The 19,534-nt window shown below is 39.2% G+C and overlaps 1 protein-coding gene across 1 annotated transcript in view; it reads left to right on the forward strand.

The window, feature by feature from the left end:
* Positions 1–16,828, forward strand: part of LOC108677510 — a 37,748-nt gene extending 20,920 nt beyond the window's left edge. Inside the window, exons 5-17 of the mRNA XM_018165735.2 lie at positions 3,663–3,796; positions 4,571–4,715; positions 6,627–6,752; positions 7,409–7,491; positions 8,089–8,248; positions 8,382–8,529; positions 8,869–9,017; positions 11,091–11,294; positions 12,161–12,300; positions 12,517–12,631; positions 13,985–14,107; positions 14,290–14,437; positions 15,969–16,828. Coding sequence (XP_018021224.2) covers positions 3,663–3,796; positions 4,571–4,715; positions 6,627–6,752; positions 7,409–7,491; positions 8,089–8,248; positions 8,382–8,529; positions 8,869–9,017; positions 11,091–11,294; positions 12,161–12,300; positions 12,517–12,631; positions 13,985–14,107; positions 14,290–14,437; positions 15,969–16,024 — 1,731 coding nt within the window. The 3' untranslated portion in view covers positions 16,025–16,828. The remainder of the gene's footprint in view (positions 1–3,662; positions 3,797–4,570; positions 4,716–6,626; positions 6,753–7,408; positions 7,492–8,088; positions 8,249–8,381; positions 8,530–8,868; positions 9,018–11,090; positions 11,295–12,160; positions 12,301–12,516; positions 12,632–13,984; positions 14,108–14,289; positions 14,438–15,968) is intronic.
* The last annotated feature ends 2,706 nt before the right edge of the window (positions 16,829–19,534 follow it).

Below are 19,534 nucleotides of genomic sequence, written 5' to 3' on the forward strand. Positions count from 1 at the left end.
AGGGCCATTATATCTCTTTTAGAGGGCTCAAAAGGGTCGGGCCAAGAACTTAATTTGTTGCCGTAATTTGGCTTCGATGAGTCAATCTTGCTCTATACCGTCTTATTTAATGCTTTTGAGACACAGATCCAGCCTTTTATAAACATTCAGAATATAATAGAAATCACCAACGATGCAAAATTGGGGTAACACATCCGAGATTAGAGGGTTACACTAATGAGAATTATCAGTGACACAGCTGTTATGGGACTAACGAGGCACCACAAAATAGCCGCCTAAATCTAAACGCTCAGGCACCAAACGCAAAGAAATCAGCTAACTTACCTCACTGTGACTTAATCCCTCCAAAACCTAGCCTTACGGTGACTCATCTTAGAGTCACTAAACTCAATCGCGGGATGATCGTACATGTCCCGTTCAACTCATTGACATTATCTATCGGAAATACCATAAATTCTAAAATTATCCAGCCCTCGTGGGCTCATTAAAAACAAGAGCGCTTAACCCAGCAGCAATCCTTATGCACTCAGTGGCATTATCGTTCTTTTTTCAAACCCTAGAGTTATCCAACAAGGACTCAGCTTTGCAGTAGCCTGGCCACACGATGACTTAGCACATTGAGGGGCTAGAGCAGTGGTTCCCAAACTTTTTCAGGCTGGCGCCCCCTATGGCTCCCTAGTGAACTTCTAGCGCCCCCCACAGACACATATAAAAACATACGCCTCTTTCTTGAAATTTAGTACGCTACAATTTTAATAGATAAATGTTAAACACAAATGTGTATTTCACAAATAGAACCCCATTTTGTGAAGCAAAATGTTTTTAAGCTGTTTTTAGCTGTTTCAGCACTAGAAACCTAGGACGTCTCGGGCAAATTCACGGCCGGGTGTCGTGGCCAGTCGCACGACCAATCTCCAAATTCAATTATCAAGTAATATCTCCCAAACTAATGAACGCAGCTCAAGAAAACTTGGAACATATATTCATCGGAAGCTAACGTTGAATTTTTAGCTCGTAAAAATTTTCAGATTTCACTTTCATTCGTGAGTTATATTGCGATAAAGGCCGAAATTCGCAGTGATCAAAGAATTTCTTCCAAACTACTGAACAGATTTGAACGAAATTTTGAATATACTTTAATAACTACCAAGCGTTGATTTTTTTTTTTTTGGCTTTCAAAATTTTCGATTTTACCTTCGTTTGCGAGTTTTTTTTTTCATTTCACAGTCATTCTTGATTTCACACTTCCTTATATTCGACCCGTATCGCCGGATAATTTGTCGCTTAAATTCGCGGCCATCAAGAAATTTCTTCTAAACTATTCAGAACAGATTTCAACGAAACTTTGTATATAAATGCCTAACCTTTCGACGGTGATGTTTAGCTCGCGACAATTTTTCTATTTTGCTTTCGTTCGCGAGTTATACAGATATAGGAGGAACGACCGGCTTTTCTACCGGCCAGTTTAACCAAGAGCCGTTTACGTATATCCGTATACGTATAGCCGTATAACTCGCAAACGAAGGCAAAAGGAAAAAATTGTAGCGAGCTAAACATCACCCTTGCTGAGGTTAGGTATTTAAATACTAAGTTTCGTTCAAATCCATTCAGTAATTGGGGAAGGAATTTCTTGATTACTGCGAATTTAAGCACGTATTGCTGTTTAAATCATGAATGAAGGTGAAATGGAAAAAAACTCGCGAACAAAGGCACAATCGTATAAATTTTCATTAGCCTTTTCATTTCATTAACGTTCGGTAGTTACGACTGTAAATTCAAAATTTCGTTAGAATCTGCTCAATAGTTTGGAAAAAAAATTTCTTGATTACCCGGTAATGTGAATTTCGGCCCGTATTGCCATATAACTATGGCAAAAACAAATGAAGGCAAAATTTAAAAAAATTCATGAGCTTAACATTACCGTTAGGTCCTAATGAATACGTGTGCCAAGTTTCATCGAGTTCATTAGTTTGAGAGATATTACTTGAACATTGAATTGGAAATTGGCCGGCTGGCCGCGAGTCCGGCCGTTAATTTGTCCGAGACGTGAACCCAAGAGTTGTTAAAAAAGCAGATCTGGGTGAAAAAACATCGCTGGGTGTCATGATGTGCTGCACGTGTTGTGTACAAATCGCCAAACAAACGTTCGAACTTCTGACTTCGACATAGGACTACCGCCCCCCTATCGCGGGGCGATAGGGGGCGCCCCAAACGCCCTCTTCTTCCTTACCGCCCCCCAAAATTTTTCCACCGCCCCTAGGGGGGCGCTATCGCCCACTTTTGGAACCACTGGGCTAGAGTATGTAAGAGTTAACACACGCAGTCTACAAAAGTAACACGAGTGATAATCATCAAAATCATATTACAATCATTTCACCGTATGCCCTAAAAAAAGAACTAAGCGCAACCTAATTTCTATAATCCAAAATAACATGGTCACATAGGATGAGGTTGCCTGAATCATTAAAATGAAACCATATTGTTTCTAAGCTCATGTTGTCGACGGCACAATTGCGGGTGAGGTCAACCCTAAAAGACCTACTTGCTTCTCTCAGGCAACTAAATTATAAGCGTAAATGCCATGAATAATAATAAATGAAGATTGCAGATTATATTAATAATCAGAATGCAAGATTCAGGTAATGTACAACGTAATAAAACCAGGGAATTATGGAGCATGGGCAGACAAATTAGAACTGTAGGAAAATAAATAGTATAAGTAGTTAATCAAAATAACTGGACTATAGAAAACATAAAAACAGAATATTTACTCATCATGAACAAAACTTGATTAAATGACCTAACCTAACCTAGCCAAACCTAACCTTCATGAATGCCAGAACGAGGTAAATCAAGAATTAGGGTGGTCAGTAGTTAACTAGCTAATAAATTCCAGTGTACATTACTCAGTTAATTAGCTAATAAATTCCAGTGTACATTACTCAGAAAGATGTCACAAAGATTTACGGCGAGAGAGAGTCAAGCTCAGGCGTTTAATGGGGCGTGCTTATGCAGACAATTTTACGTTGCCGACTGCCCGTGTAGTTGAAACGAGAACAGGCATGACTACATGAAGGTGTCTAGTAGCTAATTTTGTGCAGCTGATTAACTCCAGATTCGCCCCTAAGCCGACTATGTGTACTCTGGGATGCCCCCTAATGGAACGAAAAATTAGACTGGGTACGTACAAATATAGATGAATTTTATATATTGAAAACTAAAAGGAATTCTTTCAGTGAAAAAGCTTAAAACTTTACCTTTATACCAATAAGTGTACTCGATGAATTTACGACAGTTACTTTCTGAAATAAGAATGTGAATCTCGTAATTATACAGCTCGCCTTTAACGGAAAACTTTTTTTTTAATTCGTATCAGTTTGTATATATTAATACTAATGATAAGGTACATATTTCTCGAGTATTGCAAAAAATAAATAGGCTTGGGTAAATCAGATAATTTTCTACTAGAATAAATTTATTTTCCAAGAGAGTAAAAATTCGATACCTACAAGTTTCGAATGTTGGTGTAGTGCAAAGTCTACCTAAGAATGAGTCCCACAAATGCAAACAAGCTACACAAGTACTAGTCTCACACACAAGCAATAAAGTCTTTCGCGAACTATGAAGGAGCGAGAGGAATTTTATACTCATTTGTCCCTTAGTGCTACGTTCTCAAGGACCTCTACGTGAACTACTCGGAGACGGAGATGCTGACGCAGAGTGAGGAGGAGGTCTTCCAGCTCCTCACGCCCTCCGCCATCGAGCGCATGCCAATTTGCATCATTGCGGCCTTCGGGTGATTATTAAGCAAGATTTTATTCCCATTTCAGTGTATTTTGCATCAAGCAGTAAATCAATCGTTTCCAAAAAGCCAATAGTATGCTTTTAATACGTCATGCGCCGTTAGAAATAGGAGCTAACATAACATACGGCAGAATTTACTGTTGAGAACCTTGCGGTCGAGCGGACAAGAGTAGCTTCATGAAAGTAGACATGAGAGAAGTCGGGACCTCTGTATTTTTACACTGAACGATTGTTACGCTGGTACAAAAGATTAAGATTTATCAAATGGAACGTAAGTGGACTAATCATTTAAGTGACTAATCGTGGATATGAATTCTTCGCTGTGGTAACTTTTATATTTTCTCAACTACAAAAGACTTTTATCTGCCTAACAGTTATTTCGAACATGGTTGTCCCCAACAATATGTGTACAAATTGGTGGAAGATGCACATACACGAATCCTTAAAACTCGCTGCTCATTAAAGTTGGAAGAGTGTGATGACTAGGAGAAATGGAAGGCGGAGAGTAATGGACAGAAATGATAATATAACATCAGATCCCCAGTTAGTATAATCATTTCGGTTTCCCTTTGGTACAAATAAATATAGATAACACGTTGCTATCATAAATGCATAGGTTACGTTATCAAGCGACTGGAAATGATACAACGTGCTAAACGTATAAAATTTAAAGTGTTCATTTTGGAATTGAAATGCGCGCCATCAACATGCTCTAAAATATAGTTATAAAATGAATATAAGGATTAATAACATGGATTTTTAACAGCACGAATCTACTTCGACGCCTGGACGACGTCAGCAAGATAATCCTACTGGATCGCCTTGTCACGAACAGGCAACAAGTGTTAGCCTACACCTCCATCAGTCGTGCGGCCCTGCAAACTATCGTAGATGAGGGGCTCACTGCCAAGGTAAAGTGTGATAGGAAATGCACAAGTAGCCTTAACATTCTATCGGCGGCTTATATCAAGTGTTGATTGGTAGAGAACACGGAGGGTACGTGGTCAATGCGACGACCGTTCAAGACCTATAAGTGATACTCGATTGCAAAAATTTAGGAGCCATTTATCTAGATGATCTGCCGCAATTATGTGCAGAAAGATAACACACGCTCTGATACTGTATAGATTTGATTTGTCGCTGATTGTCAGCAGTCGTGATGTAGAAGGTGTATTTAAAAGTATCGTCAAAAAGTTCTAGGGCCATTAGTAGATGGCAAAAATGTGGAGCATAATAATTATCTTTATTCACTGAGCTTTTCTGTATCTGTAGAACTGTCGTTTTATTCATTGGGTTCAAAAGTTTCGCCTTGTTTCGTCCTAAACTAATAAATGACCAATGCGGGAGGTTGCAGAGGTATGCAATATATCTCGTTTGGCAGGTAGCTATCTAATGAGTGGCCAAATAATTATGGGATGATAATTATTTAGGTGAAACTATTAAATTCATTTTGATGAGCCTAGTATGAAGTAGAATGATCAGTGGGTTTGATATAGTGCGGTCAAAGATGATAAAGGTACGATTGTGGTTAGGTGAGGTAAATGTAAGGTGACGATTGCTGCAAAAAATTAGATGTTGCTTGAAGAACGCAGAAATATTTAGCTCAAAGATTATACAATGGGATTTGGCAATGACGATCTAATTAAAATAACTGAGGTTGGCCCAACTAAACAGGAAACACTAATTATAATGGGGTTCAGAGCTATCTTCATGTGCATCTCATAAATGGCGGAGACTAACTTCACTACTGCACTTTTAGATATTTCAAGAGATTCTGCGGAAATTAGGAAAATGGAAATCTACGAGCAAATGGAAATCGTAGGAGTAGATAATAATAGGAGTAAATAATTCCATTTAGGTAAATAATCATGATCGTAATTAATATATGTCAGAGCCCCCTCCCTCCAAAAAGAATAGGCGATTATAACATTTATTCAGTTAAAAGTGATAAGATTAATTCTGGTCAACATTATTAACCATTAACGGCCAATTCTTGTCTAAATAAGCAAACTTGAAGTTATAAAATTGAAGAAATGCAATGAATACAGTGACATGTTGGGTGAGTCCTAGACTAGCCTTTATGGCTGGATCGGTGTGCAAAGACGACTGAAATTTTATGCAGTCTACACTCTCCCACAACAGCGCGAATACACAGTGGCACAATACTCAATTGAGAATTTAACTCAATGCACATTCCACTACTACTTACATCTATTTTAATAACACAACTTACCCAACATTGCACTACCCCTTATATCTATTTCAATAGATATAAGCAGTAGTGTATAGATACAATACCCAGTAACGACTTCATACAGCACTAATGTAGGGACACTTGGAGATCTTTACGGCGCGGAGTCAACGTTCATTTTTCAACGGAGTCAACTTTACCGCATTAGAATTTGTAGCGATGTTGCCAGACTCATGAGCTTGCGCTATATTCTGATCGATCTTGCATTACATTTTTATTTTACAAAATAAGCACAGCTTGCGATTGTCGGGGTATTATTATTGAATAAACTTGCCCTGAGTCATTACTGGCTTTGTGTGGAGGAATAACAAGGTATCTAAAATATCGACTTCACTCATTGGCATTTTAGATCAGGTTTGTAGATAAAATTGTTATTTCATAATTAATGCATCTGATCAGATGCAAATATTATTTAGTTGAATAATGTCAACGTAATCATTACACTCGCATGGCGACTGAAGTTTAGCGTAGCTGGATGACAGGCCGATGCATATCTGCGTATGAGATTATGCCGAAAAGTGATATGCTATTTATATGCTATTTAGTACACTGATTTTTATTGATTCAATAGGGACGGCCGAGCGTATTGACAGGGGCGGACGTGAACATGTACGGAGAAATTCTGCTGTACTTCCCAACTGACTTACTCTACGCCGTAACTACTGAGGGCGCACCAGTCGCCCTGCGTCTCTTCAATGTGAGGATTTTTCAGGAAAATGTTGTAGAACGAAGGACGTAATGCAAAGTTGAACATACTTATTTCGGGCACTAGAGTGTGACAAGTGTGACATCCAATAATAATGTGAATGGTAAAATAATTGTATGAAGAGGCCGACATCAATAGATTTTCGTTATCTTTCATGAGGAGGAAGAAATGAAGTCGCATATATAACCTGTCAAAGATTATTGACCTCCCGTATCATCAGATTTGCTTTGACGTTGCAGGGTTGGAAGAGCAAAATATGTGAAGTTGGGTAGAGAAGAAGTTGTTAATTTATGGTTATGAATGAAACCCTAACATGAGTTCTTAATTATTGTATTATACGATGAAGAAGCTTGTGGTAAGAAAGATATTGCTTGAACAGAAGAAAAATAATAAAATGAAAGTGGAGAGCAAATGTGATATTTGGGGAAATTTCGTGTTCTGGGGAAAATTGATCGTTTTGAATAAGGGCGGAGAAATGAATGGATGCTCTTACATTTTCATACTTCATCGGATGCTTAAAATTAAGTTTTATTAATTCCGGTAGATTACGATTAAATCCTTGAAAATAACTATGGGTACCAAACTTTCTTCTTCATGGACGAAACGATGACCACTTTTTCATCGTGTCCTTTACTGCAAACTTCCAGTCGCTGGCGTCAAGCGTCCTGATGCCTTGTCTTGACGGGGGACGACGAGCGGCCATCGCTAACCTCATCACCAAGTACAAAGGGTGAGTGAGTGGCTATCACTGATGGACGATTGATGCAAGTCGGGTCAAAAATTGAAAACCCGGAAGAAATTGCACGAGAATTTTTTTCTGCTCTGGGAAATGAACAAAATGATTAAGGAACTCAACTAATTTTTATAATTATCACAATGCCTTTGTGATGGAAGTGACAGCGTAATAGTGGAGGAATTTCTGTGCGAGCAGAAACGGATTTCACCAAATTGATTTATTATGTAATTTAAGTACGATGAATTGCTTCATTTACGTTGAAATTCAAAGATAAATTGCTATATCTGAACTATTCTTTTCAGTCAATGTGAAGTAAATTCATCTACTATAACCCCCCATGATTAGAATGCTTTTATTTCATAGTTGTGAGAATTTTGTAAGGAATTGCCATCGATGGTGAGACATTTCGGGATATGGTCTTCTAACGCTTTTCTGGTTAAATATTTAAATTATAACTAATCATGCAGGTAAATGACCTACGAACATTACCTCTTACCATTATTCTTCAATCCTTATGTCAGGAGTTACGTAGTTCAGTAAAACGAATTAACATGCGTCTTTGGAATTGATCTTTTTCCCTCTCTCCGCCAGTGATGACCCGCAGACATGGCGGAATATGTCGGGGCTGTGTTGCCTGCTGTACACGCTGCCGTCGGGGACGCTGAGCCGCATCCCCCGCGGGGCCCTCATGTCCTGTCGGTGCCCCATCGCTAACATCATCCAATACGCCCCCGAAGACGAGGCCCGCCAGGTATCTCACTGATGAATTTCCAAGCCTCATTATTAACTTTTTCGGACACGAAAGCCGTTTCTTTGAGAAATGGACTACTTTTACTCGGACGCACAACAACGTTTCCACTCGTAATTTTACGTCCTTCCCTCAGGTGGAGTGCCGCAGCGACCTCGGCGAGGACTACGAAGTCGAGATCTGGCAGCGCGACAACGTGCGGCGCGTGCAGGCCTGGGCGGCGCTGGACATCCTCGACCCTTACACCATCCCCGGCTACAAACCTCCTGGAAGGAGGAAGAGAGGTGAAGAAGCATAAGAACCTATTTTCATTTGCAAAAACGATAAATTGAGTAGACTGCCATTTCGCAATTCGTTCGTGATAATGGAAAATTGCCAAGGCATCTCACACTCATGCTGAGAATTTCAGAATTTCACACTCATGCAAACAAATCCGGCCGAGCGACCGGATTTGTTGAAGACAATACAACTAAATGTCTTCACTGGATCAATAGTCAATATAACTCCATTTTCTGCCCAATTGCTCTTAAATATCAACATTAATATCATATTTTATCGCCAACCTCTCAAGGAAAGTGGGTCGTTATATTTTATTTCATGCCTTAGTCGTAATATTCGTGCAGCTGTGAGCGACGTCTCTCTCTGCAATCGCGCCGCGGTGAGCGGCGCTGATGACATCAGCAACAACGAGCTGAGCTCTGCGTCCTCAGCAGACATCATGCAGTGCCTGGCTGCCCTTGGGGATCGCTATATGGACAACACCAAAGCCCAGGTGGCACCGATTGAGCTTTAATGTAGCAATAGTTTTTAGAACAATTCAGTCCCAATATGAAAACCCAAGTTTTTTTTGTACTCTGCACTGTTATTTACTTTATTTGATCTACCAGAGAACAGGTCTTCCTTAGGGTGAATGCCGGCGGCCATCTTTGCCCAACTTCACACTTTAGTTCATATACGTTTTCGTGGGTAAGCTCTTAGGAGTGCATAGCAGCCTATGGAGAAAAGGTCTTGAAGCCATACAACGCTATATTTCCAGATTCAGGTGGAAAACCATGCTCGAGTTAAGAATGCTCCTACTGCACCTGACCTAACCTACTTCGGCCTAACCTCCTATATCCTAATATGCTCACGTTTTGCCATTTTTCCGCCCAAAACAAACCAGAGCGGACCTAACCTAACCACAGTGGCTGCATGAAGTTAGAAAGGTGGGGCGAGTGAGCATTTAGGGTCAGTCATTGGCTGCAGGAAGGTCGTACGTCAGTGCAGCGTGAGAGGGTTAGGCCAGAAGTGGCTAGGTCAGAGTAGGTTAGGTCGAATGCTGAACTGCCATTGCTAGTCATTGGCTGCAGGAAGGTCGTGAGTCAGTGCAGCGTGAATGGGTTAGGCCAGAAGTGGCTAGGCCGGAGTAGGCTAGGTCGGATGCTGAAACTTCAACCCATAAATATAAGTTGAAGTTTCTTCCAAATAACTTGGCACGTTTCTATAACAATAGATGAAGCTGTTGATTTTCTTATCCTGAATTGTAAGACCAAAGATCGATACGAAGATCCCATTGCAAGATATATGAAAAAATTAAGTCAAAATTAAATTTATATATATTGATTCTTTTTTGCTCCCCATTTTCGGAAGAATCAGCAAGGAAGAAGTGTAAAGTGAGGAGGGACAAATTTCGAGTGGAGATAAAGAAGCTTCCTCATGGGAGGCTCTGCTTGAAGCGTCGGCATGTGTCCGCGTCAACGCTTTTAGTCTGGCCGTAGCCAAGATAAATTCCGAGGCCGCTTGCTGCTCAAGGGCGATAGAACGCGCTTAAAAAGTGGACACTTCGTCGATGCCGCGGAGATGAAACCCGGACGTCTCGTCCACTCGTCGCTGACTAAACCCTGACTCAATTAGATAAACAGCAAAACGCCATATATTTTAGACTGGAAAAGATACTAAATATATTACAGAAAAGATGAATTTCTCAAGGGCGACAGAACAATGAAAATGGAACGGTCTCCATTGTTCTTTTTAGGGCATTTATTCAATTTTACTTTGATTTGTTGTTGAATCACCAGAAATTATTTCTCATCATTTACCTTTTTTAAAGTTTTTATAAAAAATCACAGCAAATTATAGTTTTTTCGTCGTTATCCTAAAAGAGTACAAAATAAGTAAAGTCGGTTTTGGAACGATACAATGAAAATAATTCAATATTATGACAAATTTAAATAAACCTCCCGGCAAATTCATTGGACAAATTAATTGATCCAATAGTTTTAGAGGAAATAGATTTATTGCTGATTTTTAAGTTGCTATGTATTAGGTTTAGGATTTTGGTTTTTTCATTTTCAGTTTTCAATCACCTTAGCCGTGACCTCTAGCAGCTTTGCGTTTTATCTATCATTGTGTCTAGTGTTCTTGCCGTGGAGGCCTCAATAATTGAACTCAATATTTGGTCTTGAAAACTGAGAAGATAACTGGAAGTGAATGAGACGCACTGTTAGGTTAGGTTAGGATTAGGGTGTTAGGTTTGTTGTGTTTGTTTCTATTTATTCATTGTAAATTATATTTACTTTCAACTGTTTATCCATTGAAAATCCTTGATCTAGAAAAGCTGAGTGAAAAACGATCACGTGCTAAGTGTCGGGGAGACGTCAGTTTGTGATGACCCCCAACATAGTGAGATATCAATATTATTTAAAAAGTGCCTTTTATCCGTTCATTTTTTTATCCTCACCCTTATTATTTCCCAAATCTTATCCAATGATTGCTGATCTCTCCCAAACTCGTATCTACTCTCGCCCGACAATTTTTACTTTTTTTATAATTATTTATTCTCAAGAATTGTGATCGACCTCCACAGATCCTGGCAAACAAGGTGCGAGAATCTCTGAGCACGAGGTCATGGTCGAACCTCACGAACGATCTCATGGGTGATATGAACTTCATCATGAAGGGCATCCCGGCCAACGAAATTCGTGATCTCCCCTCCCTGTCACCTAATAACTCCTTCTACGATACAGTCACGGTCTTGGGCAACGAAAAGATGAAGTTCACCGATGACCAGGTGAGTATTTGACTATGTATGATTGGACAAGCAACCAATAAATATGGCAAACGATTCGAACAAATATTAAATAAAAGATGATGAGTGGCAAATAACCTCAACTTCTAATAAGCAACACTGGATCGTTGCAATCAACCATAGCTTGCAACCATTCGACAGGAAGGCGAGATGAATTTATATAATATAGCATTTCGAATGAGAAAGTTTACAACAACCTAAGATGTATTTTTAAACAACCTTGAAGTATATTATGTCATTTCTTAATATATATACGGTATTATCTGGCCACCGACATTAAGTAAAACTTACCGAAGTTCGTGTACTCATATCGATGATCATTGAATGGTCAGTATATATGAAAATGTGAGAAGCTGAGAATACATTCCTAGTACCGTCAACTTCTCTACCCTTTTTTGGCAAATTGGCAAAATACAACTTTATTCGACCCATGCAAATTCTTAGAAGATTAATAAATAATCAGTCAAATGCACTCAATTCATCTAAATAATTAATTTTCATCGTTTTAACAACCTATCGTCCTTCTGATTAGATTATTGATTTATTGGAGATTTTGAAATTACGTGCCATAATAATTTCCCATATCCATCAATCTGGGCTATTATATTATAATATTATAAGCAATTTTATTATATGAATTTTATTCATTTGAATGTGAATATATTAATGAGGAAAGTTTAGATATCATTCTGCATGCCTTCCCAAAAGTACAATTGACTAAATAGAAAGAAGAAAGTAGAATGTTTTACGCAGAGTCTGCAAAACATATGAAACTAATGAACTATACTTTATTACGGCTCTGCTACTAATCACTTAAACCCTACATAATCTTGCGTGATCTTGGCCAGCTACGAGCATATGCAGATAAGGTGCTCACGACGTGGCTGCCCCTGGCCAACATGACAGACGTTCAGCTCGCCATGTTCAACCGCCTGATGTGCGCCACCAACCCATTCACCATCAGCACCCTCAGTGACGAGCGTGTCGGGTAAGCCCGTCTATCTTTGTCTTGTAATTAATTTCCATCTCAGAAAATATAAGTAATTAAGAATCAATTTAATTTTTATTCTGTTGAATCAAATGCTAACGAGTTAGTTGATGTCAGTCAACATCTATTGTTTACATCTATCCAAAATCGATCCATACGATCTCAACTTGCACTACCGTGATCATGTACTATATTCTACTCACTTCCCTCCGCCAGGTACGCTCTTGCCTACCTCGGCGTCACCCTGGAAGGCTGCAGTAGAGAAGATGTGTTGGCGCCTCTTGCTTTGAAAGCGATCACTTCCTACACCTGGCCGTTGTCTAGAGCGGAGGTATAGCTTGCTTAAGAACACAGCTTGTTATATAGACTTAGATATGGTGACGTATTAATAATAGTTTTTGTCCCTGTTAAGAATTAAGCGCTCAAGAAAATAACCGTGAAATACGCTCATCGTGACATCTGTAGCCTATGTGGAAAAGGCATATGGAAAAGGCATCAATAACTGAAAAAAGGCATCAATAAACGGCATCAACATCATTTTCCATTTACGGAAAAGGCATCAATATGGAAAGGCATCAATAACTTATTTCCTAAAATATCTAACATTTATGAAGAACTAGAAGGCAAATATTTTGTTTTGGGTCGTCTGGGTCTAAAAAGTGGTCGTCTAGAACTTACAATAATTGACGTGCTCTGTTGCCATCATTCGTTTTAGATTGATAAACAGCCAAAGGCAGACGGAATATTTTTTGCAGGGAAATTCGTGTAAAGTATCTTTCTTTAATTATTGAAGTTGAATTAGATTTCTGTAAATTTACTTCTTTCGCGGTTGTCGTTTCACTCCATGTACAAAATATCTAACATTAACTTGCATTGCTCTGTAATTAGACAACATATGTTACACTGTTATTTGAATGAGGCATATATTCAGCTTTTATAACATTTGATTTATGAGCTTTATATATCATAATTTATTGCATTGCCCTATTTTCTGCAATAGCCCTTTTCTTGTTCGTGCCCGAACACCGCTTATTTACTAACAACTAATAACGCAAGGTGCACTATTTAACTGACCATTCAAATACATATCTTATTTATCTTAAACTAGTGTAAGGTTTCATAGACATAGGTAAATTGTAATCCGAATTTATATATGAAACAAAATATGTGTCATTATAATTGTTACGTGTTATAGGGATGAGACGTTTGCCTCTCACGCATCTGCGTATACTGTCTGTGAGGATAAGGCTCGAAGAACCTCGAAATATCTACCTATTTATGTTTTATAAGTTCACAAATGAAAAACTAGTTTTTTTATAGTGGTAACACCAAAACCAAATCAACAATTAAAAATTGATCATATGTGTCAAAATTAAGGGCTAAATTGCGTCAGTTCAATAAGTGGCAAATTTTTTTTATTTTCGAGTATGCTTCATTTAATGATAAATTATTTTCCTTTTGCCATAACAAGCAATAAATGATCTTTCACTATCGATATTTTGGGAACCACATGCTTGAATTTACCTCAAATTAATTTTGCTCCGGACCCAGGTTCTGTTAAAGTCAGTTCCAGTTTACGACCCCGAATATCAGGTGATAGAGATTAAGAGTTTCTAAGTTAAGAGTTAAGTTTAATCTTACGTTAGTTTCGATGTCGTATGTTACTTACGACGTCGCATCTCAGGTGCGGGAGATGGGCGTGGTGTTCGCTGGGATTGAACCAAGGAAGATCAGAATTCTTGACTCAAGCTCCTTCGCCGGTGTCACGCCAGCCGCTATGCGCGCCATGTCTAGCGAAGCCATCAAGGTAAGTGGGGCACGCGAATTGTGGGGTGCAGGCTACGAGTGGAACACTCGCCTATTGCAGGGTATCCGGATGTTAAAACACGTAATGTACAGTTATGTGTTCTTTGTGTAAAAAGTTTGCCAATTGCAGGTTTCAGTTCTGTGCTCATTTAATTACTCTATAACTCATGTTGGTTATTATAGGGGATGGATCCCTCGCAGCTGCGCAGTCTTCCTCCCACGACAGCGATGGCCATGAGCCCTGCCATCCGGGAGAAACTTTGGGATGAACAGAAGGCAGCTCTGGAGGAAGCCATGAGGGGCCATGAGATTGGTGCCTCCTGCAGACGAGGTGAGACCTATGCCATGCATCAGTTGTACTTGCCTGACTTTAGAGATTAAAATGAGGTGGGTTTAACAGTGAATGAGGCCCTGACAAGACTGCAGGCTTCAGAACCTGCCCCCAAGAGGATTAAGCCAGTATTGAAGAGGCCTGGAGGATGATGCCCATATAGTACAGGCCAAGAGGAGTAGGCCAGTATAGTAGAGGCCTGAAAGATGAGGCCAGTATAGGCCGGAGAGGCCAGGAGGATGAGGCCTGTATAGTTGAGGCCAGGAGTATGAGGCCGGTATAGTTCAGACCTGAAGTGGAGCAGGTGGCCCCGGATTTGACGTTTTCGGAAAGGACATTTAGAATAAAACCCATACATGAAACTCAGAAGAATGAATGGATAATATTGGCCATATAGTGGGAAACTTTCTTATCCGTAGCACCAGCAGAGAATAAAAAAATTTCACTGTAGAATGCTTCTTTGCAGGGTCAATCTGGGTCGATATTGGCCCACACAAGAGCAAAAAGCGTATTGCAATTCGTAAAATGTCTCACTTATTTCTCTGAATACTGGCGTATTATTTTCGTGTACCCTCTCCACTTCATGGTTCAATGCCTTGTTTAGTAAACTATTCCTCCACAATTATGATGTATGGTACTGGTTATTTCAATTTCAATCTTATGATTGTCATAGCTTGGACCTTCCAGCACACTCTGAAGTTGAGTGAAATGAAAACCTTAATTTTGTTCAAATGAAGCAAGAAAATTATTTCACTAAGCAGGCATATAAGTTGCAACTGGATCCATATTGATGGTGACTGCCCTATCGAAATTCGAAGACCTGTCAGCTGCTGGCACACGGACGCCCCAAATTCTTATGACAGGGTAAATTAGAAGCTCTATGTCCGCTTTAGGTTCCGGTTGCCGTTGCAAAATAAGCGCCGAAATGGAATCTTGTGTAACTACTCATCGAGCTTGGGGCGATCGTGGGGCGTGCGTAATTGGTACCTGATACGTTCGGGACAGACACGGCCGAATATGAAAAATGCTTTAAAAAAATGCCCCCTCCCTTCCCCCCCTTATGGGGGGAAGGGAGGGGGCATTTCAATCTCTGTAAGTTATATATATATGCAGTCTATATTGCACTACTCGCTCAGTTTTAAGATCAGAGCAGTCTACCANGCATATTACGCAGATTTGGCCTACCGGGCAATTGACTTCCAAAAGAGGCTGGTAAATAGAAGCAAAACACCCTACGTGGCCGACTTGCTCCTGATTCACCCCTAAGCCGAATATAGTTCCTCTAAAACGACCTTAATCGGCACGAAAATTTTGACAGGGTGCTCCTGATTCACCCCTAAGCCGAATATAGTTCCTCTAAAACGACCTTAATCGGCACGAAAATTTTGACAGGGTGTAAACCCGTAACATATGTGTTAGATCATGATTCTTGAACACGAGATATATAGAATGGGCAACATATTGAGCTCATCCATTGATAGAAAGATCTTTTAGCCCTCCAAAAGTTTCCTCTGTAATATCTCATTTTCAGAACTCTCGGCTGCCGCTGCACTTCTTGGGCTGCTAATTATAGTCTTCGCTACGTAAATGGCGTCTTCAACGGAGACTACGAAACGTCGCAGCAGCAACAACATTGACAAGATTTAATCATTACTACATCGTTAATAGAATAAGGTCCCATGAAAGTGATGCCTACAGCTCTGACAATTGCGGATTATGCTTACAAAATATTGATGCATTATTAACAATAATAATACTGGTGTTGAAGAATACTCACCAAAATGAGGAATTTAATGTTTATAACACTACCGCGGGATTGATTCATATAAATGGTATTTTACTGTAGAAGCTTCACAATTAAAAGCAGTTCAGTTATTTTTGACGATTCGTGTCAGCAGAAGAAATTTCTTGAAATTCGCTGACTTATCCCGTTTGCGGATAATGGGATATAAAGTAATGATGATTTACCGACAGATTGCTGCACTGACTAGATTTACCGAGTGAAGACAGCACTGACTTCTCAAACCACGGTTTGTTCACCAAATAGATGCTTTTCTGTAGCATTCATAGCATTCATAAACTCATCATTTTTGATGACCGTATTTCAGCTTATTATTTTCCGCACTCTAGATTTGACGACCGTATTATTCACCTATACTTATTTTCTCATATTTCTATTTAGTATTTTCATCCTCGCGATTTGTTGACTAAATATTAGCTTAGTACTAAACTACGCATAATATTTTTAGCCTCGTTCAACGTAGTATCTTCTTCAAATGATTTATTTATGTATCGGAGCTCATACTCCACCCACTCATAGCTTTTGACTATGTTTCCACTTAGTAATTGTCAGTCAATTTTTTTGGTTATATTTTAGCTTAGGGGGAGCGTCTGGGGTAAAATTTATCTCGGCTATTTACAGCCTGATCACTCTGAAACTTGGTACACATATGTAAAACAGAAATCTAAGACTTTTTTGTTCATGTGAATTTTTCGAAAAAAAAATAAAAAAAATATAACTCGGTACTCACTGCAGTGAGTGACAGAGAGCGCATTTTCTCGTCGCCGAAAACTTGAGGTCACGGACGGACGGACAGACAGACAGACAGACGGACATGGCGAGCACAATAGTGCATTTTTTCCATAAATGAGAAAATGCGCTAAACACGTGAAATTCTTAGATAACGGCTAAAAAAAGTGGACCGTATAAATCTATCTCCTCCTAAGATTTTCAAGGTGCAACATCGAGACACATATCGTTCGATACGTAAAGACCATATCTAAAAACGTCACGTGGCGGTATTTTGGATTTCTCATTTTTCCGATATATTTCGAAATTTTCGATTTTACACTCGCCCTTCCCCACTTTTTGCAAAATAAAATCCGAACTATAACGAAATTGGAAGAACGACCAAGTGACGTTTGTAGATCTTTCCTTTCCAAATCGAATGGTATATGTCTCATTGCTGTAGCTTCAAAACTGTAGGAGGAGATAGGATTGCCATGAGAGAGGTTTTCAGCTTTGGCAACTTTTCAGTAGAGGCAAAAAACCGCCGCGTTGGCACGTAAAGTAGCCTAGATACAAAAAGTAAGCATCAACTCACTTCAAAGTCAGTCATCGGTGCATGGAGCCACTAAATGAACACCGTCCCGCGTGCTGTCTGTGAGGTTACTGAGCTCTAGCCGAGTGGAGAGAACATTTTATAGTTATTTTCCCCTTTTGGAATTACTGAAGGCCCCCCACCCCCTTCCTCCCTTAAGGGGTCTGTCGTGAACGCAAAAATCAACGTATAGAGATGATTCTAGTACCGTTCGTTGCAGCAGAAAATAAGCTTTAAGATGAATATAAGAACCGGAGAATGTCATAATTGGCCGCTTTACATCAGCCGATCCCCTTTATGGTGCCCGGCCGGGTAATTTCCGCCTTAACTTTACTGAAGGGGCCCCGGACACGTCCTCCCCTTACGGGATCTGTCGCGAACGCATAAATCAACGTACAGAGATGGTTCTAGTACCGTTCGATGCGTCAGAAAGTAAGCTTTAATATGAGCCTAAAAACCGGAAAAGCTGAAATTTCGACCTTTGGACCCAGACGCTCCCTTTAATATTTCAGCCCAACATTCACTTATTGATTATATGATCAAATTGTATTCAGTATTCTCTTATCCAAGATTTTATCCCGCATTTTTGTTATGTATCACTTGTCCAAGATTTAGTAACCGTATACTACCTTATTGTGAAAGCGTCCATGATTTAGTACCCGAATTTTAGATTTACTTCTCCATAATTCGATTACCGTATTCTACCTTAGTATTCCTTCAAACTTAATATGAAAACCTTTTTTTGCTTGGTATATGCTTACTCATTTACCCATAATTGAATGACCGTATTTTATATTTGTGTCCATCTTCACATCATTTGCTGCTGTCTGCGCTGCCAGGCGGCTGAAAAATGCTGCTAGAAATTTAGTGAAATGGCCAAATTTTTTGCGTACCTGCAATGCGGGAAAATTCGTCTTCTACCAGGGTGAATTTCCCATTGTAATATACATACTTAATGATTATGAGGTATAATAGTTTATTTACCGCATGCAATATGAGTTATAATAATTTAATTACATCATGTGATATGAGTTAAAATAGTTAAATTACCGCATGTGATACGAGTTAAAATAGTTGAATTACCGCATATGATATGAGCTAAAATAGTTAAATTACCGCATGTGATTATTTTGTCTGACGAATAGTGAGCATCTGATAGGTGGCAATTTACGGGAAATGTATCGTATCGTGAACTTTAAATTGGATTAGTAGTGGCTTGCATGTACATACATTGCAATGCCGATGCACGTTTTATGCCTTTGTCGGTCACACTGACCAACTCTGCCTAGGCGAAAGGGTGTATCTGTTAGCTCTCTGCTCGTGTTGTGAGAAGAAAAGTGAGTCGATATTTTGACAAAATGGGTCTTTAATTTTTCTGAATGCCTTGAACCATTTATTGTCTTGACTTTCTCTTATGCAGTGGTTCCAAATTTGTAGTACGGGTAACATGTAAGCGATTGCCTCTAACTCAGGTGGTTGGCGGCACTTCTGGTTTCGTAAATAATTTTCAGTATCCAATTTTATACTTCACAATAATGTTTACTTCCCAACAAAAAACATTCAAGGTATGATTTTCGTAGTTGCCATTTTCTTGATTCAGCTGCCCGCTAATAAATACAAACAGTACGCATAATTTTCATCTAGTAAAAATATAAAGTCACATGAAATTCAGATAATACCACATATTAGCTACTAATGCTTTTCATAGTAGCTGCTTATATGTGGTATTGGTAGTACGCAATTGTGTGTTTTAATTTAACGGGCCTCTTTTTGGTACTCTATCACAAAAAAAATGGAAAATACTGCTTCGCTGAGACGGGTTACAAATAATGTTCAGTACAAATATAAAGTTTTCCTTAACTGTAACCAGGCTGAGTGCTCTAAGAATGCACCAAATCATAGTTAATATTATAATGGTGTGTGTTAAAATGTTCAAAGTCGCAATCGCACGGCTTTCGCGTTAGTTAAGCTACTGTAATAGTTATATAAAAATAAT

The sequence above is a fragment of the Hyalella azteca genome, unplaced genomic scaffold (genome assembly GCF_000764305.2).
Source record: "Hyalella azteca isolate HAZT.00-mixed unplaced genomic scaffold, Hazt_2.0.2 contig17407, whole genome shotgun sequence".
Classification (NCBI taxonomy): Eukaryota; Metazoa; Arthropoda; class Malacostraca; order Amphipoda; family Hyalellidae; genus Hyalella; species Hyalella azteca.